Raw genomic sequence first — 22,668 nt, 5'->3', positions numbered from 1 at the left:
TTGGATCTGTTTAAAGTATATCAAGTTCCTTTAAAAAGGAAATCACCACCGAATCTATCAGATGGGCATAGTCTTAGTACCCTATAAGAATGTTAAACATTGTTGGAAATATCCTTCTTAGTCCAATGATTATTTTCAAAATAAATGAGAGAGCGTCTAGCCAAGAGAATTAGTTTAATTTCTAAGTCTGTTACATCTGAGTATTTTTTCAAAAATAAGTGTCTTTTTAAAAGTATAGGGGAAATTGATTGGTGGTAATTTTTTTATATCAAATATAATGAAACTTAAACTATGTTTATATTTGAGGCTAGTAAAACAATTAATTACCGGGTCAGAATTTTGCCAGTGTGGTAAGCTTACCTTTTTCATTGAAGAAGGGATAACTCTATCTAGGATTATTTTGCTCACTGCACTAATATCAGAGCTAGAGGGGTAAATTAATCTAATAGTAGGGTTATCTTGGAATTTAGGTTTATGGTTTTTGAGGGTAAATCTCGGGGTGCCTGGAGTTCATATTTCCGTAAATTTATGAATGTTCATTGATTGTAAAAGTTTGTTTTTGCATCAGCATTAATCTTATTTAAAGTGGTAAGAGGTACGACCCGTGTCAGCTTTGTTAAGCTCTTTATATAGAGTTTTTTTATAAGCAGAGTAGTCAAGTTTGTAGTAATTTTTAATTTTGTCAGCTGGGACAAATATATGGAGCCTGATTTCTACTTTTTGTGCAAAATTGTTAATTTTTCTAGAAGCTGGATTAGTGCTTTTGCTTTTTGAATTTGATGCTCTTAACGAGATCTATCATAGATTTTTCAAATTCATCAAGGTAAGGATTGTGTGTAATTGTTTAAGCCCATAGATTTTAGCTGCTTTCCTTTCAGTCTTATTTTGCTCCCTGTGGGAATTACTTGGGGGGGGGGGTGAACGTTTTAGAGATTCTAGGTGTGATGAATCAGCTGTAGACGTATGGGGCTTGGAATTTTTCTTTGAATTTAGATCGTAATGGTAAGCCTTCCATCTACGTTTTTCAATAAGGGGTTTAAGGCCTTCACAAATTAATGGATGTATGCCTGTATGTAGAAATGGAACCTTCCTCACTTGTTCCAGTGCACTTGTAACGTCACCTGTTACAGTGAAAACTCTCCTCCAAGTGATCTGCTTTTATATTACATTCACCCATGTGAATCTCGTATGACATCGCGAGATCACATGAGACTGTTTCTGTTAAATATCGCAGACGCCATCTTGGTTTCTCTTTTTCCTGTCCAATGCATGGCAGGCAGACACGTAGGCGCTTCACAGGTAGGTTATTAGTATTTTCGTTTCTATTTACCCCCCCCTCCGATCTCATGATCACAGAGATCGCAGGGAGGTGGCGCTTTCTTCCGTCGGGTGCTTCTTCGAAGGGGGACTGTGCAAGCCTCTTGTTCACTTGCGCTCTTATCTACAGTCCGAGGGTTGAAGAACACTGCCTCCCCTGAGAGGTTACTAATATCGGATTCACTGCTTCATGAGGGTGAGGATGATGCAAACCAGAGTGAGAACTGGCCTCAGACCCTGAGTCGCCCCCATAATTCAGTGGTTGTTGCAACTGTGTTGCCGGCCTCAGGTCGCTAACATGACGGGGCAAACCGTCAACCATGACTGACTGCTGACTCACTACATCGGTCACTCAGCCCCGTTTATATCTGTCAGTGCTTCCTGGCAGCTTCACTCAGACAGGATCTCCTGGTGCGTACAACCCCTGTCCTTCCTCATTAGCGATTGCTCTGTTGGAGTAAATTCCCTTTTCTTGGACTCGATATTGATAGATTGTGTTTGCAACCACTGTTCCTGGAGAGACGCCATTCTTCAACGTGATGTTGTACCAATATATGGCTTCTAAGATGGTGCACTTCTACCTGGCCGCAATTCTTTTGATGCTGCGATGATTCCTCTCAGCAATACCGTTGCCAGATGGCACATAAGCACACTGCAGTCGCAACCCACGCTCCCCACTCCTTCAGGAACTGCCTAACCTTCAGGCGTGCCTCTTTTATAAAACACAGATGACAGCTGGCGAATAATGTAAGAGGAGTCCTGGCATCCGAGTGGTCTTCAGACTGCAAAGCGCATAGGTCCACAATCGATGAGGGTGAGGAAGTGATTTCCACTGTAATGTATGATATCCATGCCCACTCTCTGCCATGTGCTGCTCACTTCTAATTGCCTCTTTTCCCACTGTATCAGAGCTGGGTTGATTGATTGACATGCCTCGCAACTTTCTACTGCTCTCTTGACATTTGCCTTTCTTACTTCTGGGTCAACTATCTTGGCAAAATATAGTGTCCACTTAACCCGTGGGTGTGCGCATTGCCGATGAATCTAACTGATATGATACGCGTCCATATTACACGCGACAGCTGCACACATCCGTAGCAGCATCTCAGAATCTCTCTGGGTATCAGCCAGCAGTCACCATTGTGGTACTCATGTCAGCACATCTGCTCTGTTCTTTGCAGACCTGATCAACGTTACGTCTATGGTCAGGTTGTACTCTTTGATCATATAGACTAGGGTGGCATGCTGCCTTTGTATCAACATATCATTCACTGCCCGTGTGGTTAGCCTTGTTCTTCCAGTCAATGCATTGGTTATCCACCAATGAGTGCATGCAGAGTTTGTGATAATATGTAGAACCCTGGCTTGCCACTGAGGCGCCAGGTTAACTCCCTTCAATGTGGCATCAAGTTTGGCCAGGTTTATGTGCCTAGAATCATTCTCTGGCGTCTTCAATAATGCCATCATCAACTGCCAGGGCAACTCCAAAAGCTAGTGAACTAGCGTCCACTCAGACCATGAACTTGTTCCCGTTAACGCACCAATTCGCTCGCACAGTTTCTGTTAGCATGCTCAGGAGCATGGCATCATGCACTTTATCATCCCATCCCAATTATACGAATGTGGCACAACATTTTATGGCCGCCGCTGCCACCCTGAGCCAACCACACACGGAGAAGTGGCCCACCAGCTTTCCACAAACAGAAAAACCGCTCCGACGAGTGATGTTGGATGGAACTTCCAGAACATCACCACCTCTACTCCAGTAGAGCCCCTCCTTGCTACCGCTCACCCGCAGGCCAAGTACTTTTGCTCCATCTCGCATATGCTCCGGTTCCTTGCATGTTAGTCTGAAGTTCTCAAAGTGCTCTTTGATCGACTGGGCAGATATGACGCTCTCATTTACAAAGATATCGTTGCTGTAAGATGATGTTGCCTGGTGCATAGTCTCATCTTGTTGCCGGATCATGTGCATAATTGACGTTGTAATGCCTGGTGCCAGGTTAAAACTGAACCCTAGCCTAGTCAGACAATAGTGAGTTCCTTTAACTTCCACAGTCTGAAATGGCCACAGCGCTTTTTTCAATGCGTATTTGCAGGTAGGCCCTGCACAGGTCCAGAATTGCCACGTCTGACCCTTGCTGTTGCCACTCCCTCAATTTGAACGCACAAACGTCCGCCCCTGCAGTGTATGGGTCGACATGATCATTAAGCTCACAGTAGTCCATGATGGGTCGGAACTTCTGTTTGCTATCTTGTAAGACAGCCATCAGAGGAATCAGTCCTTGGGAAGGTCTGAGCTCATCTTCCGGGTATGGAAGCAGTCAGCCATTGTTGATCCAAATCTGCAGTTCTTAATATTGCCGCCTGAGCCTCATTGGAGTCGGTTCTGTAAGGTAGTTAATTGCCAGACCACTTCCAAATGCCGTCCATGCATTGGTTTCCCAGTCGTACTCCACATGAAAGTGTGGCTCGTCCAGGGTAATCACGGCGCAAACACGTTTCTCATGTCAGGAGAACTCTATTGGTGCAATCCACAGTGATTCCACCCAGCTGTGTAATCAAATCCATTCCTAGAAGTAGGTCGTATCCAAGCAGCTCCTCATCCAGCACCAGGGCTCGCACGGCTACTGCAAGCCCGTCGCTGATTCTTGTGCTGATGATGATCCACCCGCGGTTAGCTCCGGAATTCTCTCCTTGTACCAAGTGTCACAGGATGCCTTGCGCACCAGAGTCTAGGTGCACCGAGTGTCTACAAGGGCGAGGCATTCACATCTGTTAACACGCATGCTCACTGTGGGCAGCGCCTTACTCAGTGACAATCTGGGGAGAAGACTGGTGCTGTAGCTTCCTCCCCTTTCCCATTTCCTGGACAGGCATGGGCCAGGTGTCCCCAGTTTTTACACTTTTTTTATTTTATTTTATTTTTTTAATTACATTTTCACCCCAAACAAGGCATATTGCCACTTTGGTGTAGGGGGCTACTATCAAGGGCAACAACTACTGGGGTACTATGTTGGGATTTGGGCAGTAAGATGTCCGTTCACATTGCACTTGAACTTCTGCATGTCAGTACAGTTGGGGAAGCAGTGACCTGGAATGGAATTCCAGAGTTTAGCGGTTCTGGGGAGGAAACTACTGGAGTAGAAAGATCTTTTACATCTAGGGATCTCTACTGTGGGATTTAGCTGCCTGTCAGGTTTGTTGAAGATGTCTACGTCGTGGGAGCACAAGTGTCTGCAGTTCGCCAGAGCATTCACCATTAAAATACTTGTAGAACAGGCAGAGGGACGCAACATTACGTCGATGGGACAGAGGCTGAAGCCTAGACATCAGTTCATTTATATCCTTTATCAGATTTGCGACTCTCTTTTGAACCTTATCTAGGAGCGAGAGACTAGTAGCAGATGCACCAGCCCAAATGTGACAGCAATACTCCATACATGGGCGAATGGTGGCCTTATAGAGGTACAGGATACTTTCGGGTGTTAGTAGTTTTCTAGCACGGCAGAGAGAGCCTACCTTCTTTGCAGCGGCCCTGGCAACGCTTTCAATGTAATTGTTCCAACTCATGTTTCCTGTGAACTTTAGGTCAAGCAGTTTGAAAGATATGCTCTCAGATAAAGAGTCACTGGCCATTGCTATTGGTGGCAGAGAAGGTTTTTTGTAATTATTGAAGGAAACCAGTTTAATCTTGCCAGCATTAAATGTGACCATCCATTTTTGTCCCCATTCCACTACAGATTGGAGGTCATCCTCTAGTGTTTTTGCCATTTCTTTAGATATATGTTTATTTGTTTTCCTGTCATGCCTGTTATAGAGGCAATTTTGTCGGGGAGGTTATTAATGAATATTAGGAACAATAGAGGTCCAAGGATAGACCCCTGAGGCACTCCCATATTTATATCATATTGTTTAGATGTATTATTGGGATTTCCCAAACGTTTGAGGTAACAAAGTAATGTGACGACGTCAAGAAGAAAGGAAAAACAAACACAGAGTTAAATGTTATAAAAAAAACTGTATTTACAAAAAGGAAAATAAAGGTGTTGCAAACAATTGGGTTTGCGGGAAACTTATCTCACAGATGTGATGTGTCCGTTTATCAATTAAATCTTTCCTGTGTCCTTAGTTGGTATGAAAGAGAAAAGGTGCGGCCTTGGTCTATGCTGCTATTACGGCTTGGACTCCATGTGCGTCCCGTATTTCTGGTGGCGGAGAGCTGGCGAAATGGATGTACTCGCAATCAGGTCCCAACCGCAAAAGAGACCGAAAGTTCGAAGGGGCCGCGCAAATAGGGGTCGGGGAGGAAACTAGAATGGCAGCCCGTGATTGGTTGTTTTTCATCCAATCACAGGGCACTACACTAGTGACTCCGTAATAATTCCAATATTCTCCCCCAAAACAAAATTGCAATATGAAATCATTGCAACATAATTCTCTGCAGTTACAGGTCCTTATGCTTTTAAGCTGGAGGTTCATAGCAGGCTTATTGTAAGGCAACTATCCCATAATGAAAGGTCGCAGAAACTTGGATTTGCCTCCCTTTGAAGGCAAATACGGCCCATAGTAAAGTTCATAGGAAAATTGATTTTTTTTTTTTTTTTTAAGGCAAACATAGCCAATAATAAAGTTCATAGAAAAATTGATTTTTTTTTTTCTTGAAGGAAACCATAGCCAATAAAAAGGTTCATAGGAAAATTGATTTTTTTCTTTTGAAGTCAAACATAGCCAATAATAAAGTCCACAGGAAAAATAGATTTTTTTTGGAAGGCAAACATAGCCAATAATAAAGTTCACAGGAAAATTGATTTTTTTTAAGGCAAACATAGCCAATAATAAGGTCCACAGGAAAAATAGATTTTTTTTTAAGGCAAACATAGCCAATAATAAAGTTCACAGGAAAATTGATTTTTTTTTTTTTGAGGGCAAACATAGCCAATAATAAAGTTCACAGGAAAATTGATTTTTTTTTTTTTTGAAGGCAAACATAGCCAATAATAAAGTTCTCAGGAAAATTGATTTTTTGAAGGCAAACATAGCCAATAATAAAGTTCACAGGAAAATTGATTTTTTTTTTTTTTAAGGCAAACATAGCCAATAATAAAGTTCTCAGGAAAATTGATTTTTTGAAGGCAAACAAAGCCTATAATAAAGTTCACAGGAAAATTGATTTTTTTTTTTTTTTTAAAGGCAAACACAGCCAATAATAAAGTTCACAGGAAAATTGATTTTTTTTTTTCTTGAAGGCAAAAATAGCCAATAATAAAGTCCACAGGAAAAATAGATTTATTTTTTTGAAGGCAAACATACTAGAATATAGAAGAGGTGAAGATTGTATTCACAAAGAGCTTAAAGGTTTGAAAGAAGTGAGTGTAGTGATTTATTTTGTATGTAAAGAATTCTCATTTTGGTGCACCAATAGGACTATAGAAATTTCATCCCTTCAATAATAAGGTAGGATATCATTAACAGTTATTATTTTTTTCTTCTTTTTTACAATAAGTACCTATAAGCTAAGGTATGTGAAGATTGTTTTAGATAAACTGAATTTAATAGTATATATAGGGGTTATTAAGAGAGTTTTTACTACCTTTTAAATTTTTAGTCCTTTTAGGACGTTGTTTCATTGGAACAGATGAGCTATTAGTATTTGGTACATCATTAGAAGATTTTGAATTTGCAGCATCAACTACTCCGCTTAGCACTGAAAGTGCAATTCTGTGATTGGAAGGTACAGACTTGATTTTGTCATCATGCCAGGGGAGTTTTACATGATACGCATTATTTTTAAATTCAATGGAATTTTCAAATTCCATAATTTTACTCTTGTCATAATTACAAGTAGCCTCGTCTTCCGATGATATACCTAGAGAATCTACATCAAACATTTTCTCTAAATTTCTTTCTACTTGACTCTCATCAAATATTTCAGCAAGGGGATCAGGGTAGCTCTTTATCGGGTTCATTACAAAATTTACCCTAATGTCTGAGCACGTAGAGTATTTGGAGACTATGGCATGATAATTGTGGAGATCCTTATTCTTAATCTTCTTAGGATTACACTGTTTATCATACAAAAAATGTTGGCAATTGCCAAACGGGGAAATGCCTGCAGGAAACTCCCATGCAGAGCCCTGCATGCAGTCTATCATTTTGATGTTCTTCATGAATTGAATCACATCAATGCCTAAAAGGCCATGTACACGAATGTCATTTTTTTTGTGCAAAAAGGCCAGGGTATAATTTAAATTAATTAAATTTTTCTTTACAGACTTAAAATTATCAAATCTTAAGTTCATATCGAATTCATCATCGATAAGAACTGGTAGAGACAAGGAACTACCCTTAGTTACCTCTATCCCCACTACAAGTTGGTTCAATTTTTTTGTTTGCGACCCTAAAAAGGTTTTTACCTCGTATTCAACTGGAGTGAGGAGAGATTTATAACACCCTAATCTTTCAATAACATTCCTGGAGAAATAGGTTCTTTGACTGCCTGTATCAAAGAGGCAGTTAAATCTATATTTTTGTTTTCCTTTAAAAACAGTAATTGCTACTATCGGCAAAATGTAGGGTTGTTCCTGCATGCTAGTGTTAGCACACACGTGCGTGGAAGCAGTTGGACTGTTTCCACCCTTATCTGTTTCATTACAAAGTGGGGTAACGTGGCCTCGGGATTTACAATGTGCACATCTCCGAGGTAATTTATTTCCTTTGCCATAGCAGTCTTCTGTTCTATGATTGGCACTTGTACAAAGGAGGCATAAGCCCATTTCTCTACACCTAGAACGTCTCGACTCAAGGGAGAAATATTTTGGACAATGGTTCATAGTGTGTCCATTGACGCTGCAAAATCTGCAATGCTTAGTAACTTTGCTAGATTTTATAGCAAAGTTTTCCAACGTTGGGACACCCTTCCTTACATTATTATTTTTATTATAATTTCCTTCCCTAGATTTGAAATTGTCTTGGTGGGAATTTGGAGTTTTTTTAAAACTGGTTTTTATCAAGGTTTTTATGACCTCATTATAACTATCAAAGATCTGATTAATTTTTGGATAGTTACTATCAACTTTTCTTATTATCTCTTTTTGAAGAGTTGGGGGTAATTTCGAAAAAATTACATGGCTAATCAGTTCGTAGCCAGGAGTGTTTTCTTCAAAAAAATCCAGACCATACGAAGTCTTTAGTTCAGCTAGGTCAGCCTTTATTTCTGACAAAAAACTTTTTATGTTAGCAAACTCTGGGTCATATTTAGGAGTATTACCCAGCAGTTGTTTAAAAATTTCATCGATAATGAGAGGAATATCCAAAAACTCCTTTCTCAATAAATTGATGGCCACTTCAAAGTTTTCATCTTCTAACGAGAGGTGAGACACTAACTGAGACGCGTAACCTGTCAAAAAACTTTTTAAAAGTGATAGTTTGGCTTTTTTTGAATGTACGGCGTCCACACAATTCTCAAATTGAGCTAGGAAATTTTTAAATTCAAATTTACCAGCTCTTATGCCACTAAATTTAGCACACTGCAACCGTGGGGCTGAAACGCACGCGGCTGCGAGTGGCATTTGTGGATTTTGTACTAGGACCGATTCTTTATTGGAAGGAGAAATATTCTCTTCCAGTTCAGTGAGCCTTTTGAATATGTTGTAAACGAACTCCGCCTGTAACTTTTCGTCTTCCAACATACCGCTATCTTCTAAATTGATATCTGCCTTTTCACAGGCTTCACTTATTCTATTATTAATTACGTCGACCTCCGTCAACCATTTGTTAATAAGAACTTCTTGCCTTTTAAAACAAATGTTATTGAGCGACACTTCTGCTGACATTAAATCAACGGCCGAAGTTATTTTCCTTTTAAAGGAATCTCTATTAAAAATCAAGGCTCTAACGCCCTTTATCTGTTTAAAATCATTCATACTGCTGAGAGCAAATATCTACAAGCAAAATAAAGGAAGGAAACGGAAGGAAAGAAAGAAAAAAAAGGGGGGACGGACGAAATTAACCTCTACAGATCCAGTAGTAACACCAAAATAGCATAGGCTTGTATTCCCTTCCTCAAGCGACGTCACGGTTGAATTGAATTTACACAAATCTATTTCGTGTTAAATTATTCCACGTGTTATTTTTAGTCTCTAGCGTAAAAGGCTAGTTTCAATTGTTTGCAAATTATTGGGATTTCCCAAACGTTTGAGGTAACAAAGTAATGTGACGACGTCAAGAAGAAAGGAAAAACAAACACAGAGTTAAATGTTATAAAAAAAACTGTATTTACAAAAAGGAAAATAAAGGTGTTGCAAACAATTGGGTTTGCGGGAAACTTATCTCACAGATGTGATGTGTCCGTTTATCAATTAAATCTTTCCTGTGTCCTTAGTTGGTATGAAAGAGAAAAGGTGCGGCCTTGGTCTATGCTGCTATTACGGCTTGGACTCCATGTGCGTCCCGTATTTCTGGTGGCGGAGAGCTGGCGAAATGGATGTACTCGCAATCAGGTCCCAACCGCAAAAGAGACCGAAAGTTCGAAGGGGCCGCGCAAATAGGGGTCGGGGAGGAAACTAGAATGGCAGCCCGTGATTGGTTGTTTTTCATCCAATCACAGGGCACTACACTAGTGACTCCGTAATAATTCCAATAGTATGACCGTCGAGGACAACTTGGATTTTTCTCTTACCTAAGAAGGATTTAATTATGTTAAGTATTCTACCAATGATACCGTATGATCTAATTTTCCTGAGGAGACCCTCATGCCACACCCTGTCAAAAGCCTTAGATATATCTAGAGCTACCGCTCTGCCCTCCCCTGCTTTGTCCAGTGAATGGTATATACGTTCAGAGATTACAGTGAGGATGTCTGCCGTGGAACGGGCTTGTCTAAATCCATATTGTTTGTCAGTCAGAAGTTTAGCATCTGTAAGGTGATGAACTAGAGCATGGTTAATTATGGTCTCTAATATTTTGGTGAAAAGTGGGAGGAGGCTAATGGAGCGATAATTTGATGGGTCAGTTCTTTTGCCAGAATTCTTGAATACTAGTACCACAGAAGCAGTTTAGCAACAGTCCGGAAAGCAAGATTCATTAAGACATTTGTTGTAGAGTTTGGAGAGAATTGGAGCTACTTTGGCTGAGCACTTTTTTAATAGCACAGCTGGTATGAGATCAGGTCCACATGCTTTTGAAGTGTCAAGTTTTTTATGATAGCATGCACCTGAGCAGGGGTGATTTTTAGATCATCTAGCCCGGCATCTGTCTGCAAAGGAAAGTCAGGTAGGGGGTGGTTGGAAGGGTCCAGTGTGGAGTTTGAGGCAAACCGACTGGCAAGCATATTAGCCTTGTCGGTTGCTGAGTAAACAACTTCGTGATTGTTGGTTAGTGGGGGAATTGTTGATTGCCCATTATTTACTACACTGTTGTAGATTTTCCAGAAGTCACGCGTTCCTAAATTTTGTGCTTCTATGCGTTTTTTAGTGGTTTCAGTAAATTCTCCCTTAGCTGTCGCTATTTCTTCCTTAACATTACTTCTAGCTTCTATATACTTTTGTTTGTTTGAACTGGACTTATGTCGGTTAAATCTGTGGTATGCATGCTGCTTTTGAGCAGCATGCATACCACAGATTTAACCATTGGGGAGAGTAGGGCTTGCTATAAAATTTCCGCATGGGAACATGTGCTTCAATTGCCGTTTTGAACCATTCAGTGGTCTCATTTGTGCACTGTTCAGCAGGAAGAGAAACAATATTTCCCCATGGGGCATCTCTGATAAGCTCTCTGATGGCTTCCCAGTCAGCCTTTTTATAATATCTCGTTGTTTTGAGTACTGGCTCTTCAGTTTTGGGTCTAGAGTTTAGGGTGATTTCGACTATTATCACTGTATGATCAGCGTTCACTTGTAGCAGCTTGTAACTGTGCCCAGGTCCTGAGATCCACCCTGTGATGGCTGCACAGCTACTACGTGGTCTGTAGTCTGTGGGCTCTTTTTTAGTATCATCCGCATCCGCTCTAATACTTCTGAGATATCCAGACTCGGAGCAGATCTTCCACACTAATGGGAAATCCTGCAATAAATGTGCACACCAGGCTTTGTCTGATATTCCTCCAAACAGGACTGCAAGCTTCTTCAGTTCTGCCAGATAAACATCAACCATCTTCCTGGAATGTAACTTGCGTGCCATAAACTCCTTCCATGCAGCAACCGGATCTAGTGTAAATGCTGCATAGAGGGCGTTTTTGATGTAGGTGAAATCTGCCTTCTTTTCGTCCATATATACATACGTCCTGGTATACAGCATATGCACCGCCAGCAAGGCGCATTGAGATCATGCGTTCCAGACGCTTCACACCGCTGAGCTGGCATACTAATTCTGCCTTTTCCACCCATTCCTGTACTGACTGCTCAGTGCTGCTGCCATCAAACAGTTGAAACAGCTTGGGATCAAATCCTGACATCATACCGCAAATAGTGTGTAGAAATGGAACCTTCCTCACTCATTTCAGTGCACTAAGTAACTGTGTTGTAACGTCACCTGTTACAGTGAAAACTCTCCTCTCCTCCAAGCGACCAGCTTTTATATTACATTCACCCATGTGAATCTTGTGTGACCTCGCAAGATCACATGAGACTGTTTCTCTTAAATATCGCAGACGCCAGCTTGGTTTCTCTTTTTCCTGTCCATGCATGAAAAGCAGACACGTGGGGGCTTCACAGGTCATTTGTATTTTCGTTTCTATTTTCCTCACATTTCTAGATAAGCTGAGGATGTTTTTGCAGAGAGGGAGATATTCTTTATCCAACATAATTGGATCGAAGTGCTCAACTAAAAAGGAGCATACAAATCAATCAAGTGAATGAAAAGTTTACTCAATAAAAACAAGTATAAACTTTAACCTAATAAAAATATTAATAGTTATGTATTAATCCTAACCAAATAAAAAGCTCAATACAAACACAATAGGTAGTAGAACTTTACATAAGGAAAAGAAATTAAGACTGTAAATTAAAATTTACGAGGAAATTTATTATTTGACAAAATACTCCGAAAACAATTTTCAAGTAATCTTTATTCCGCAGAGTTTCAAAGAATGCTATTCTTCTCTCCAGAGGAAAGAAAATATTAGCAAATTATTATTACAGCCGAGCTAAGAATTTGCTGGTTATGGCATTTTTAATCGGTTTTAATCTGGCGATAAAATAGCTGACAAATGCCATGTTTTAATATTTTTAAAAAATTTAAAAACAATTAAAAATCTATGTTGTAACGGAACATTTTGAAATAATGGAATTTTAATCGTTTTAATCTTTTAAAAATTAATTAATGTTTAGGAAGTTTCTTTTTCTTGACAATTCAGCTGATTATAGTATATATTAATTAAAAAAAAACGCTATTAAAAAAACACAATAATATTAAATTTATATCCTTTTTTTTAATGTGCAGCTTCAAGGTAAATTTTTGTTCAATACGTGTATTTAAACTTTTAAAAAATAATTTTTTTTTTTTTACATGGAGTTCACCACATATCAAGGCCCAATGGCCACTCGGGGATAAGAGTAATTATGTGTACAGTAATCAAAGGGATAGTGTAGCAATAGTATTAGAGAATTGGTAAGGTGTCATTACTTAGGGGGGGGGTCATCAGAAATATGTTTGTGTTGGACTTGAAGACATCAAGGTTGAAGTCGGGAGGGAAACAGGCAAGCGGAACAGAGTTCCACAGGCGTGCAGTTCTAAGAAAGAAGCTTTGTTCATGGAATCTATGCTTTGATTTAGGTACAGATAGGGAGTGGGGAAAATTATTGACAGTGTTTTCAGCTAATCGGGTATTTTTTGAAAAAGACTGGCGAGAAGGGGACCAGAGAATGGAGCTCAGACGAACACTTGCCATGGAAATAATGATAGAACAACGACAGGCTCGCTACGTCTCTTCTGTGGGAAAGAGGTTGCAGGGTAAAGAAAAGGGCATCCCCCACCAAGCCACGAAGTCTATTTTGTATTCTGTCAAGGCAGGATAGGCTGTTTTTAGCAGCTCCCGCCCAGATGTGGCAGCAGTACTCCATCTTTGGACGTACTTGGCTCTTATATAGATAGAGAATTGCATCATTAATGAGATATCTTCTGGAGCGGTAGAAGGATCCCACCATTTTCCCAGCGACCTTGGCCACAGACTTGATGTATGTGTTCCATTTAAGATCAGGGGTAAAGGTCAAACCCAGGAGCTTATCAAAACCTAGACGAGAGCCATCCATTTCAATTGATGCCAGATGGGGATCACAGCGTTTATGATGTAGAGATAGGAACTTGGTCTTAGATGCATTAAAGGTAACCAGCTACCTCTTTCCCCACTGTACCACGCGTTCAAGATCAGAGGAGAGAGAATCAGAGAGAACATCATCATTTACGGCCTTTGATGTGTTGCCATAGATGGTCGTGTCATCCGCATAGATGTCAACGAAAGATTTTAGTATGTGTTTTGGGAGATCATTGATGTAGATCAGGAAGAGAGTTTGGCCCAGTATGGACCCCTGAGCGACTCCAGCGTTAATACTGTGGGGCTCTGATTTCTGCCCATCAACCACTACTCTTATGAGCCTATCTGAGAGAAATGACTTTATGATCGAGAAAACATTTCCAGTTATACTGTAGCTGGAAATCTTGTGTAGTAGGCCTTTATGCCAAACCTTATCGAAGGCCTTTTCATATGTCGAGAGCAATTGCCCTAGAAATTAAGCCTTTGTCGAGATTCGCTAATCCTATGAGATATAACCGTTAGCACATCTGCTGTAGATCTAGCAGAGCGGAAACCATATTGTGTATCGCTAAGAAGGTTATTTCTGCTGAGGTGGTTGACTACTTCTCTATTTATTGTGGATTCCAGCAACTTACTCATGACACACAGGAGACTTATTGGTCTGTACTGAGAGGGGGATGACTTTTCACCTGAATTCTTAAATATAGGGCATACTGATGAGGTTTTCCAGGGTGTTGGGACGCACTTCTCCTTAACGCAACGCTTAAACAGTTTAGTAAGTATGGGGGCAAGTTCTGGTTGTAATTTTTTTAACACTATAATTGGAATACCGTCGGGACCAGTTGCTTTACTGGAGTCAAGGTTCTTGATTAGCTTGGCGACCTCACGCACAGATATTTGTATGTTGCATAGCGTGTTGTCTGTTATAGAAGGGAATATGGGGAGTTGATGGCCTTTGTCACAAGTTTTTGGCAAATAGTTTGGCCTAGTCGGATGCTGTCGAGATGACCTCTGGTCCATTGATAATGGTTGGGATAGAACGCAGGTTTCTGTTCAGGATCTTATTTGCTATTTGCCAGAACTGGTGGGAACCAAGCTGCTGCTCAGCTACTTTGGATTTAACCGATTGAGCATATAGTTCTCTTGCATTTTTTATTACTCTTTTACAGTGGTTGCTGGCGGTCCTGAAAGCAGCTTTAGTTTCAGTGCATCTATTACGTTGGTAGCTATGGAAAAAGTGATTTCTGTGTGCGATGGCAGCAGCACATTCAGGGGAGAACCATGGCTGGCTGTTAGGTTTTTGTTGGAATTTTTTGGATGGTATGAATTGGTCTATGCCTACAAGTAACCATTCGGTCAGGTCTGATACTATAGAGGACACATCCTTTTTAAACATGGAATGCAGAGGTAGGTCAGATATGAATGTATGGAAGCTATCCCAATCCGTCATAGAGTATTGGTATACAGTACGGTGGAGAGGTACGTCTGTAGATTTATTATATTTCATTTTTATCTTAACTGATATGACGCAGTGGTCGGAGGATCCCAGAGGAGATAGCATGGAACATGAGCATAGCTTAGGGGAAGCGGCTACTATATGTGGAACAAAAAGTTAACAAACAGTATGTACACTTTATACGCTTTCTATCTACATAACCTGGATTGACTTTCTCTCTCTCTTTCTCTCTATCTACAACTTGTGCCAGAGAACACCTCCGCATAGCTGACCTGCTAACATGGCGCACAGCTTAACTGATGTCAACCCTCTGTCTTTTTTTTTGTGTCTACACGCTGGACTGTCATTTCCATTTCCACTATATTACTCACTTTCTTGCCATGTGCAAATAAACGAAGGTGACCCGAACGTGAGATGAACATGCATTTCCTATTTATTTCTAGATCACCAGTCCTGCAACAAACGATGGTTACACCCGCGCGGACATGAACATGTGTTATACCTAAAACATTCATTTTTACTGCAATAAATAAACAACACGTTTATTTTATCCAGCAATTGAGTTTTTGTTTCCTTCATTCCATTCGTTTCATTATTTTCTTTTGTAATGGGATTAGGATATATATATCCTAGTCCTCTACAAGTTGCACTCTTATGTTTCATAACAAATAGAAATTTCGATAGATTTAAATATATGTTTTCAAATTTTGAAAACATAAATATGGGGGGGGCACACACTAAAAAACATATTTCCCCTAATATATTTTATAGAAACTGCATTTTATATGTAATTTCATTTTAAAATGGATAAGTATCGAAAGTTTCACGAAAATCTGACCGTTAGTTGATTTTTGCTAGGTTTAAACTCGGGTATGTTTTCACGTTCGAAATGCTTACTACATGGGAATGTTATTTTAAAGCGCCAATTATGTAAACACGATTTTCGTCTCGCAATTTCATTATTTTTGTTGAAAAAATTTTTTGTGAAAAATTATTACTAGTTTACTCTGCCCTTTTTCTTTTAAATGGTACAAAAGTTATATTGATAAGCATTTTTATTTCGTCCGTTCTCGCGTAATCTCGTGTGTGCGTGAAGATGAAAACTATAAAACGATGTTCATTTCTCGGTGCTGGGAGATTATTCCCGATCAGGCAGGAGAGAAGGCAACGAGAGTAGAGACAGAGGACTGTAGCGATAATCTTTCTTGAACATTCCGTTTGTGTATTTGAGGTGATCCCCCCCCCCCATTATACTTCAAGCTATTTCGGCTATGGCCAACGCAGGCTTAAGCAACATGATTAAGCCTTTTAATGGCGACGGTGATGTGGTGGCGTGGCTTAAAAAAGTGGACCTTGTAGCAAGGATTCAGAAGCTGGATGATGTGGCCGCAGTAATACCACTGTTTCTAGAAGGGGATGCACTGGCCCTCTATTTGGAGCTCAGCGAGTGGGAACAGGGTGACGCAGACGCCATCAAGGGTCGACTGATCGAAGCTTTTGCAGAGGGGCCTTTCGAGGCCTTTAATAAGTTAAAAGAGAAGAGGTGGACTGGTGAATCTGTTGATGTCTACGCGAATGAGATAAGGAGATTGGTTGAGTTGTCGGGCATCAGGGGACACGCCACGAGTCACGTAGTCAAGATGACTTTTGTTACCAGGTTCCCGGAAGAAATATCGAAAAGGTTGCAGCAGGTACCGGGAGTGGAGACGCTGGATGTGAGTGAGCTGCTTAAAACTGCAAAAATCTTGGTGAGCACCCAGCCCATGGAGCCTGGAGGAACGACAGCAATGGTACAGCAGGATGTGGGCAGGAATCGGCCAAACCCGGGGATCGCATGCTTCGTATGTGGGGGACCACACATGAGAAGAGACTGCAGGAAGTTCTTGCAAAGGACAGTGTGTTACAAATGCAATCGGAGAGGCCATTTAGCGGTAAAATGCACAAGTTCGGGAAACTGGCGAGAGGAGGCCGACGCGCCAGCGGCCGCCCCGATTCGAGAATAGAGGCGCACCTGCAGCAGATGCCCAAACAGAAGATTGCGGTGGAAGGACGGGAAGTTATGGCCCTGATTGACACTGGCTGCACCACTACCATGGTGCACACTACCCTGGTCGGAAGATGGAAAGGGAAGGGTGAAGTAGTGGCATTCGATGGGTCACGAATGAAGTGTCGAGGGAGGAAGACCGTCACTATTGATATTGCTGAACGTCGGATGAGGGTCCATGCAATTGTCACTGATCGCCTGGTGCCTGGCGTCCAAGCCATCATTGGAATGGATGCTATATGCCGCCTTGGAGGTGTTACCATCACATGTGACAACGTGAGGTTCGGACTAGCTGAGTGCGCGGTGATGGAGAACGCCCCCAGAGGGATCAACAAGGCCGGGGAGGAAAGAAAATTGTCGATCAAAGATCAGGACTTCCAAGCCAAATTCGACGGAGAGTGGTGGACGGTGGAGTGGGCATGGAAACATCAAGTGCCATCGCTGACAAACAGGGTGGCGTGCTACACAAATTTGCTTAGAGGAGGGGCGAACAAGGAGTTTGAGCAGGAAGTCGACCGATGGACTGAGGAGGGGATACTGATGCCTTGGACGGATGATGTGGAGTTGGGCATTTTGCCGTTGATGGCCGTTCTGCAAACAACTAAAGGGAAAGTAAGACCGGTCCTGGATTTCCGAGAGCTGAACGGCCATGTTAAGTGCCATACGGGAGGCGACACCGTAGATGTGTGCAGTGAGACCATTAGGGAATGGAGGCAGATGAATGGCGCATCTACGTTGGTAGATCTAAAATCTGCCTATTTGCAACTCCATGTTGCCAAGAAGCTCTGGAAATATCAGTTAGTCAAGTACAAAGGCAAAACCTACTGCCTTACGCGAGTGGGGTTCGGGTTAAATTCGGCACCCAAGATTATGTCAACTATTCTCAGGAAGATTCTGGAGACAATGGGAAAGGGAGATGGGGTAGTGAGCTCATACATAGACGACATTCTGGTGGATGAGACTGTGGTAACTGCCAAGGAGGTGGTGGCTCATTTGAAGAGGTTCGGGTTGGTCGCTAAAGAGCCGGAAAAATTAGACGGAGGGGCTGCTTTGGGCCTAAAACTGAAACGAGGTGTGTCAGGCAGCCTAGAGTTTCGCAGGAGAAACGAGATCCCACAACTGAAGCAGGAGCTCAACAGATGTGAACTTTTTACCATATGCGGAAAGTTGATCGGACATTACCCCATTGCTAGCTGGCTTAGACCAGCATGCAGCTACATAAAGAGACACGCCAAAGGACGAGGATGGAATGATAAGGTGGGAGAAAGAACGGTCGCCATGATCGAAGAGCTCCTGAAAGAAGCAGAATGGCAAGACCCAGTCCGGGGAACCTGGAACGTACCGCGAACATTGGATGGAGTCGTGTGGTGCGATGCGAGCAGCATTGCAACAGGGGTCGTTTTGGAAATTGGAGGAGTAGTTGCAGAAAATGCAGCCTGGTTGAGGAAAAAGAATGACGTCAGCCACATCAATGTGGCGGAATTAGACGCGACAATAAAAGGAGTCAATCTGGCCTTGAAATGGGGACTACGTGACATCTGCATCAAAACAGACTCTGCCACGGTGTTTGCTTGGCTAAAGTCTCTCATTTCAAGCGAAAAAATGGGCTGCGGAGATGTTAGTGAAGCGCAGGCTTGGGGTGCTGGCTGAGCTGATCCAAGAGTTTTGTTTGAAGCTTCGCGTAGACATGGTGGCTTCTAAAAAGAACCGAGCAGATGCTCTCACGAGAGTGAAGAAGAGTTGGCTGTTGCCAAAGAAAGATGTTGTTGCTGCATCGGATCTAGATGATGTTGGCGTGCGAGAACTGGACAATTTGAACCATATGGGGGTAGAGAGGACTTGGTACTTAGTGAAAAAAGTCGACCCGAGGATCACCAAGGAGCAAGTGAGGCAAGTAGTCAGGACATGCGACCAATGTCAGTCGATTGATCCTGCTCCAAGCACGCATGAAGCTGGCCAATTGGAGGTGAGTGGGACCTGGGAGAGATTGGCATGCAATGTCACCCATTACAGGGGTGGACTTTACCTAACCATGATTGACTGTGGGCCCGGGCGATTTGCCCTATGGAAGAAGCTACGTGGAGGAACAGGCAATGAAATAGCAGCAATCCTTGATGAGGCGTGGAAGAGTTGTTAACCGACAATGGGACTGCGTTCAAGTCAGTAGCAGTGACAGAAGTACTGAAGAAATGGAAGATCCAACAATTTTTCAGAGCTGCCTACAGACCTAGTGGCAACGGGATCGTGGAGAGAAACCACCGCACCATAAAAGCAGCTGCGGAAAGAGGAGGCACCTCACCTGAGCAAGCCGTCTTCTGGTATAACATGTCGCCTAAACTGGGACAAGTACCAGAGACGGTTCCGCAACTGTCAATGTTTGCATATTCCTGGAGACATCCCAGGGTGGAGCCGGCAAGCCGAGAAGTAGAGGCCACAGGGACAATTAAACTCGGGGACGAGGTATGGGTGAAGCCACCGGGGGCGCACTGCACCACACAATGGAGTAGAGGTCGCGTGACTGGGAGGAACACTAGTAACAACATTGTGGTGGGAGGAGTCCCGAGGCACATTCTCGACGTCAGACCAGTTGAGGGCGAAGCAGTGGAGGGGAGTGTGCAGCCACAGGAGGAGGACGAGACACCTCAGAGGCCAAGTAGAGAGAGGCGACCGCCACAGTGAATGAGAGACTATGAAATGTGATCTTGAGATCAGGGAGGCATGTGGTTAGAAGCAAGAAAGAGAAGTCTTACCGTGGGTGCTCAGCGAGTGAGTTCAGGCGAAGAAAAGGAAGAACAAATATGGCGGCAAGCATTTTTATTTCGTCCGTTCTCGCGTTATCTCGTGTGTGCGTGAAGATGAAAACTATAAAACGATGTTCATTTCTCGGTGCTGGGAGATTATTCCCGATCAGGCAGGAGAGAAGGCAACGAGAGTAAAGACAGAGGACTGTAGCGATAATCTTTCTTGAACATTCCGTTTGTGTATTTGAGGTGAACCTCCCCCCCCATTATACTTCAATAATATTAATTTATAATAAAGTTACATCGTTTTACATGTAGGGTGTGTGTGATTCTGTGGTGACTTTTGGAGGTGCCTATTGTATTTCCTTTTGCTTGGTGTTAAGCGTTAATCTCTGTCTGTCTGTTTCTCTACACACACACACACACACACACACACACACAATATTATTGCATTACAAATAGTGCAAGTTGCAGCGAGATAAACAAGGCAGATAACTTTTACATCAACTTTAAACGATAACATTTAAAAGGTTTGTACGTACCTTAAGATTAAACTTGAAATTCGATGTTTTACTGTATTATTTATCATACGAAAATTGGAGCAATGGAAAATAATATTGGTGGGCTTTCTATCACCCTTTACTCACAAGCACACACGTACGTGCAAGGTTTGCTCGGTATCCTTGAGAAAGGAATGTATAATCTGGTATTAGGCTGTATGCGGCTTTCTAGGTCATCATTATAAATAGCAATATTAACCACTCCCAAATTTTTCTCAAGCGGCGAGTAAGAAGAAAAAAAACAAAAAAACTCGTGTCCCGTAAACATTATCATCGAGTAGTTCCCGATAAGTCGTGACTACAAAGAAAAAAATGTCGCTCGACACTGTTATATGTAAACAGCACTCAATACTATAAATATACTATGTAAACAGCACTGTATAAATATACTACGTAAACAGCACAACAGCACAGTATAAATATACTATGTAAACAGCACAGTATAAATATACTATGTAAACATCGGCTACTAGTCTCTCGCTCCTTGACAGGGTTCAAAAGAGAGTCGCAAATCTGATAGGCCCTAAACTGGCATCAAAACTTCAGCCTCTGTCCCATCGTCGAAACGTTGCATCCCTCTGCCTGTTCTACAAGTATTATAATGGTGAATGCTCTGAAGAACTGCAAGCACTTGTGCCCCCACGACGTGAACACCCTCGACAGACCCGACAAGCTACAAAATCCCACTTCCACACTGTAGAGATCCCTAGATGTAAAAGATCTTTCTACTCCAGTAGTTTCTTCCCCAGAACTGCTAGACTTTGGAATTCCATTCCAGATCACTGCTTCCCCAACTGTACTGACATGCATAAGTTCAAGTGCAACGTGAACCAACATCTCGCTGCCCTAATCCCTACATAGTACCCCAGTAGATGTTTCCACTGATAGTAGCCCCCTACATTAAAGTGGCAATGTGCCTTGTTTGGGGTGAAAAGGTAATAAAAAAAAAAAAATAAATAAATAAATAAATAAATAAATATACTATGTAACAGTGGCGGCTCGTGCCTAATATTAGTGGGGGTGCTGTTATAAAGAAAACACCTATTTTTTTTAATATTGTGTAAAAATAAAACAAACATAAAATTATACATAATTTATACGTATGCACACGTATAAAAATACAATAATCCTAAATAGATGTAAATATTTTACTTATTACATTCATTTGAAAGTAAACTCCATTCTTCTTGTTTTAATTTGGGAGAAAAGATTGATAATTTTCTCCTGAACTTCTGAATGACTGCTGAGGAACTGTTTTATCAATTGAAAGCACTGCAAGTTCATTTAGTCTTTCGCAACCCATGGTGTTCCTTAGAAAAGTTTTTATTCTTTTCAGAGTTGAAAAACAACGTTCTATCTCTTATGTAGTCATGGGAATTGTCAAGATAATTTTTATGGGTTTTGTGATTTCACTAAGAACATCGTTTAAATTGTTTTCCAAAATAAATTTCAGGAGATCAATTACTTTGCAATACTCATGGATATCTGACCTACTATAAAATATTTCTAGCTCAGTTTCAAACTTTTCTTTGTCAATCATGGAATATGCTTCAGTTGTCAAGGATATCTCTTCTGTAGGTAGTTTTTTTTCTTAAAACTAGCAAAGCTTATCTTGTTAAACAATTTAGCAAGTATTAAATGTTTAGTTGAAGAATATCTGTCCGTTATATCAACAGATATATAGTCACACATTTCTTTAGCTTCGCCCTTGAGTGTTTGTGAAGGATTTTCACTGTATTTGGTGTTTCTTATCTCTAAAATAGCAGTTTTGAAATTTGTTATGTATTCATTGACTTTATATATCCTAATTTCCCGAGAAATAATTTCAACATGAGACATAATTTTATGAAATAGCTCAAACCAAAATATGAAATTTTCATCGTTCAAATATTTCAGAATTCCTGTCGCTTCTGCAACGGTCTCATCTACATATGATGTTGACTGAATTTCAGTGACAGTTTTTTTTATGCTTGAACATTTTCATGAACTCTATTTATGTATGTTAAAGTTCCACCTTGTGGCGGATACACGTAGAATGCTTACATCCAGATGCTTCTTGAAAAATGGACAGACGCTGTGGTGATCTAGTAAAGAAAGTCGGAACAGCCAAAATGTTAGAGATAAATATTCTAGCATTTCGTGTAATGCTTGCTGCATTCCTCATTATTAAATTAAGTTGATGCGCATAACAGTGAGTGAAATGCGCATTACTATAAACTGCTTTTATTTTCGCCTGAGCACCAGCTTTTTTGCCTTTCATGACATTTGCATCATCAAATGTCTGAGCTATCAGTTTTTGGC

The 22,668-nt window shown here is 41.3% G+C and overlaps 1 protein-coding gene across 2 annotated transcripts in view; it reads right to left on the bottom strand.

Annotated features, from left to right (window-relative positions):
- The window catches only part of LOC145266981 (UDP-glucuronosyltransferase 2B7-like), a 35,976-nt gene extending 15,445 nt beyond the window's left edge, over window positions 1–20,531 (bottom strand). Inside the window, exon 1 of one of the 2 annotated variants that reach the window (XM_080122823.1) lies at window positions 20,350–20,531. In XM_080122823.1, coding sequence (XP_079978949.1) covers window positions 20,350–20,396 — 47 coding nt within the window. In that variant the 5' untranslated portion in view covers window positions 20,397–20,531. Of the gene's footprint in view, window positions 1–19,816; window positions 20,210–20,349 lie in introns of those variants that run through there. The other variant, XM_080122822.1, reaches the window with a different exon arrangement.
- Window positions 20,532–22,668: the final 2,137 nt, after the last annotated feature.

Source organism: Euprymna scolopes, chromosome 42 (genome assembly GCF_053919585.1).
Source record: "Euprymna scolopes isolate OS-2025 chromosome 42, ASM5391958v1, whole genome shotgun sequence".
NCBI lineage: Eukaryota > Metazoa > Mollusca > Cephalopoda > Sepiida > Sepiolidae > Euprymna > Euprymna scolopes.
This window is presented reverse-complemented; position numbering and strand designations above follow the sequence as displayed.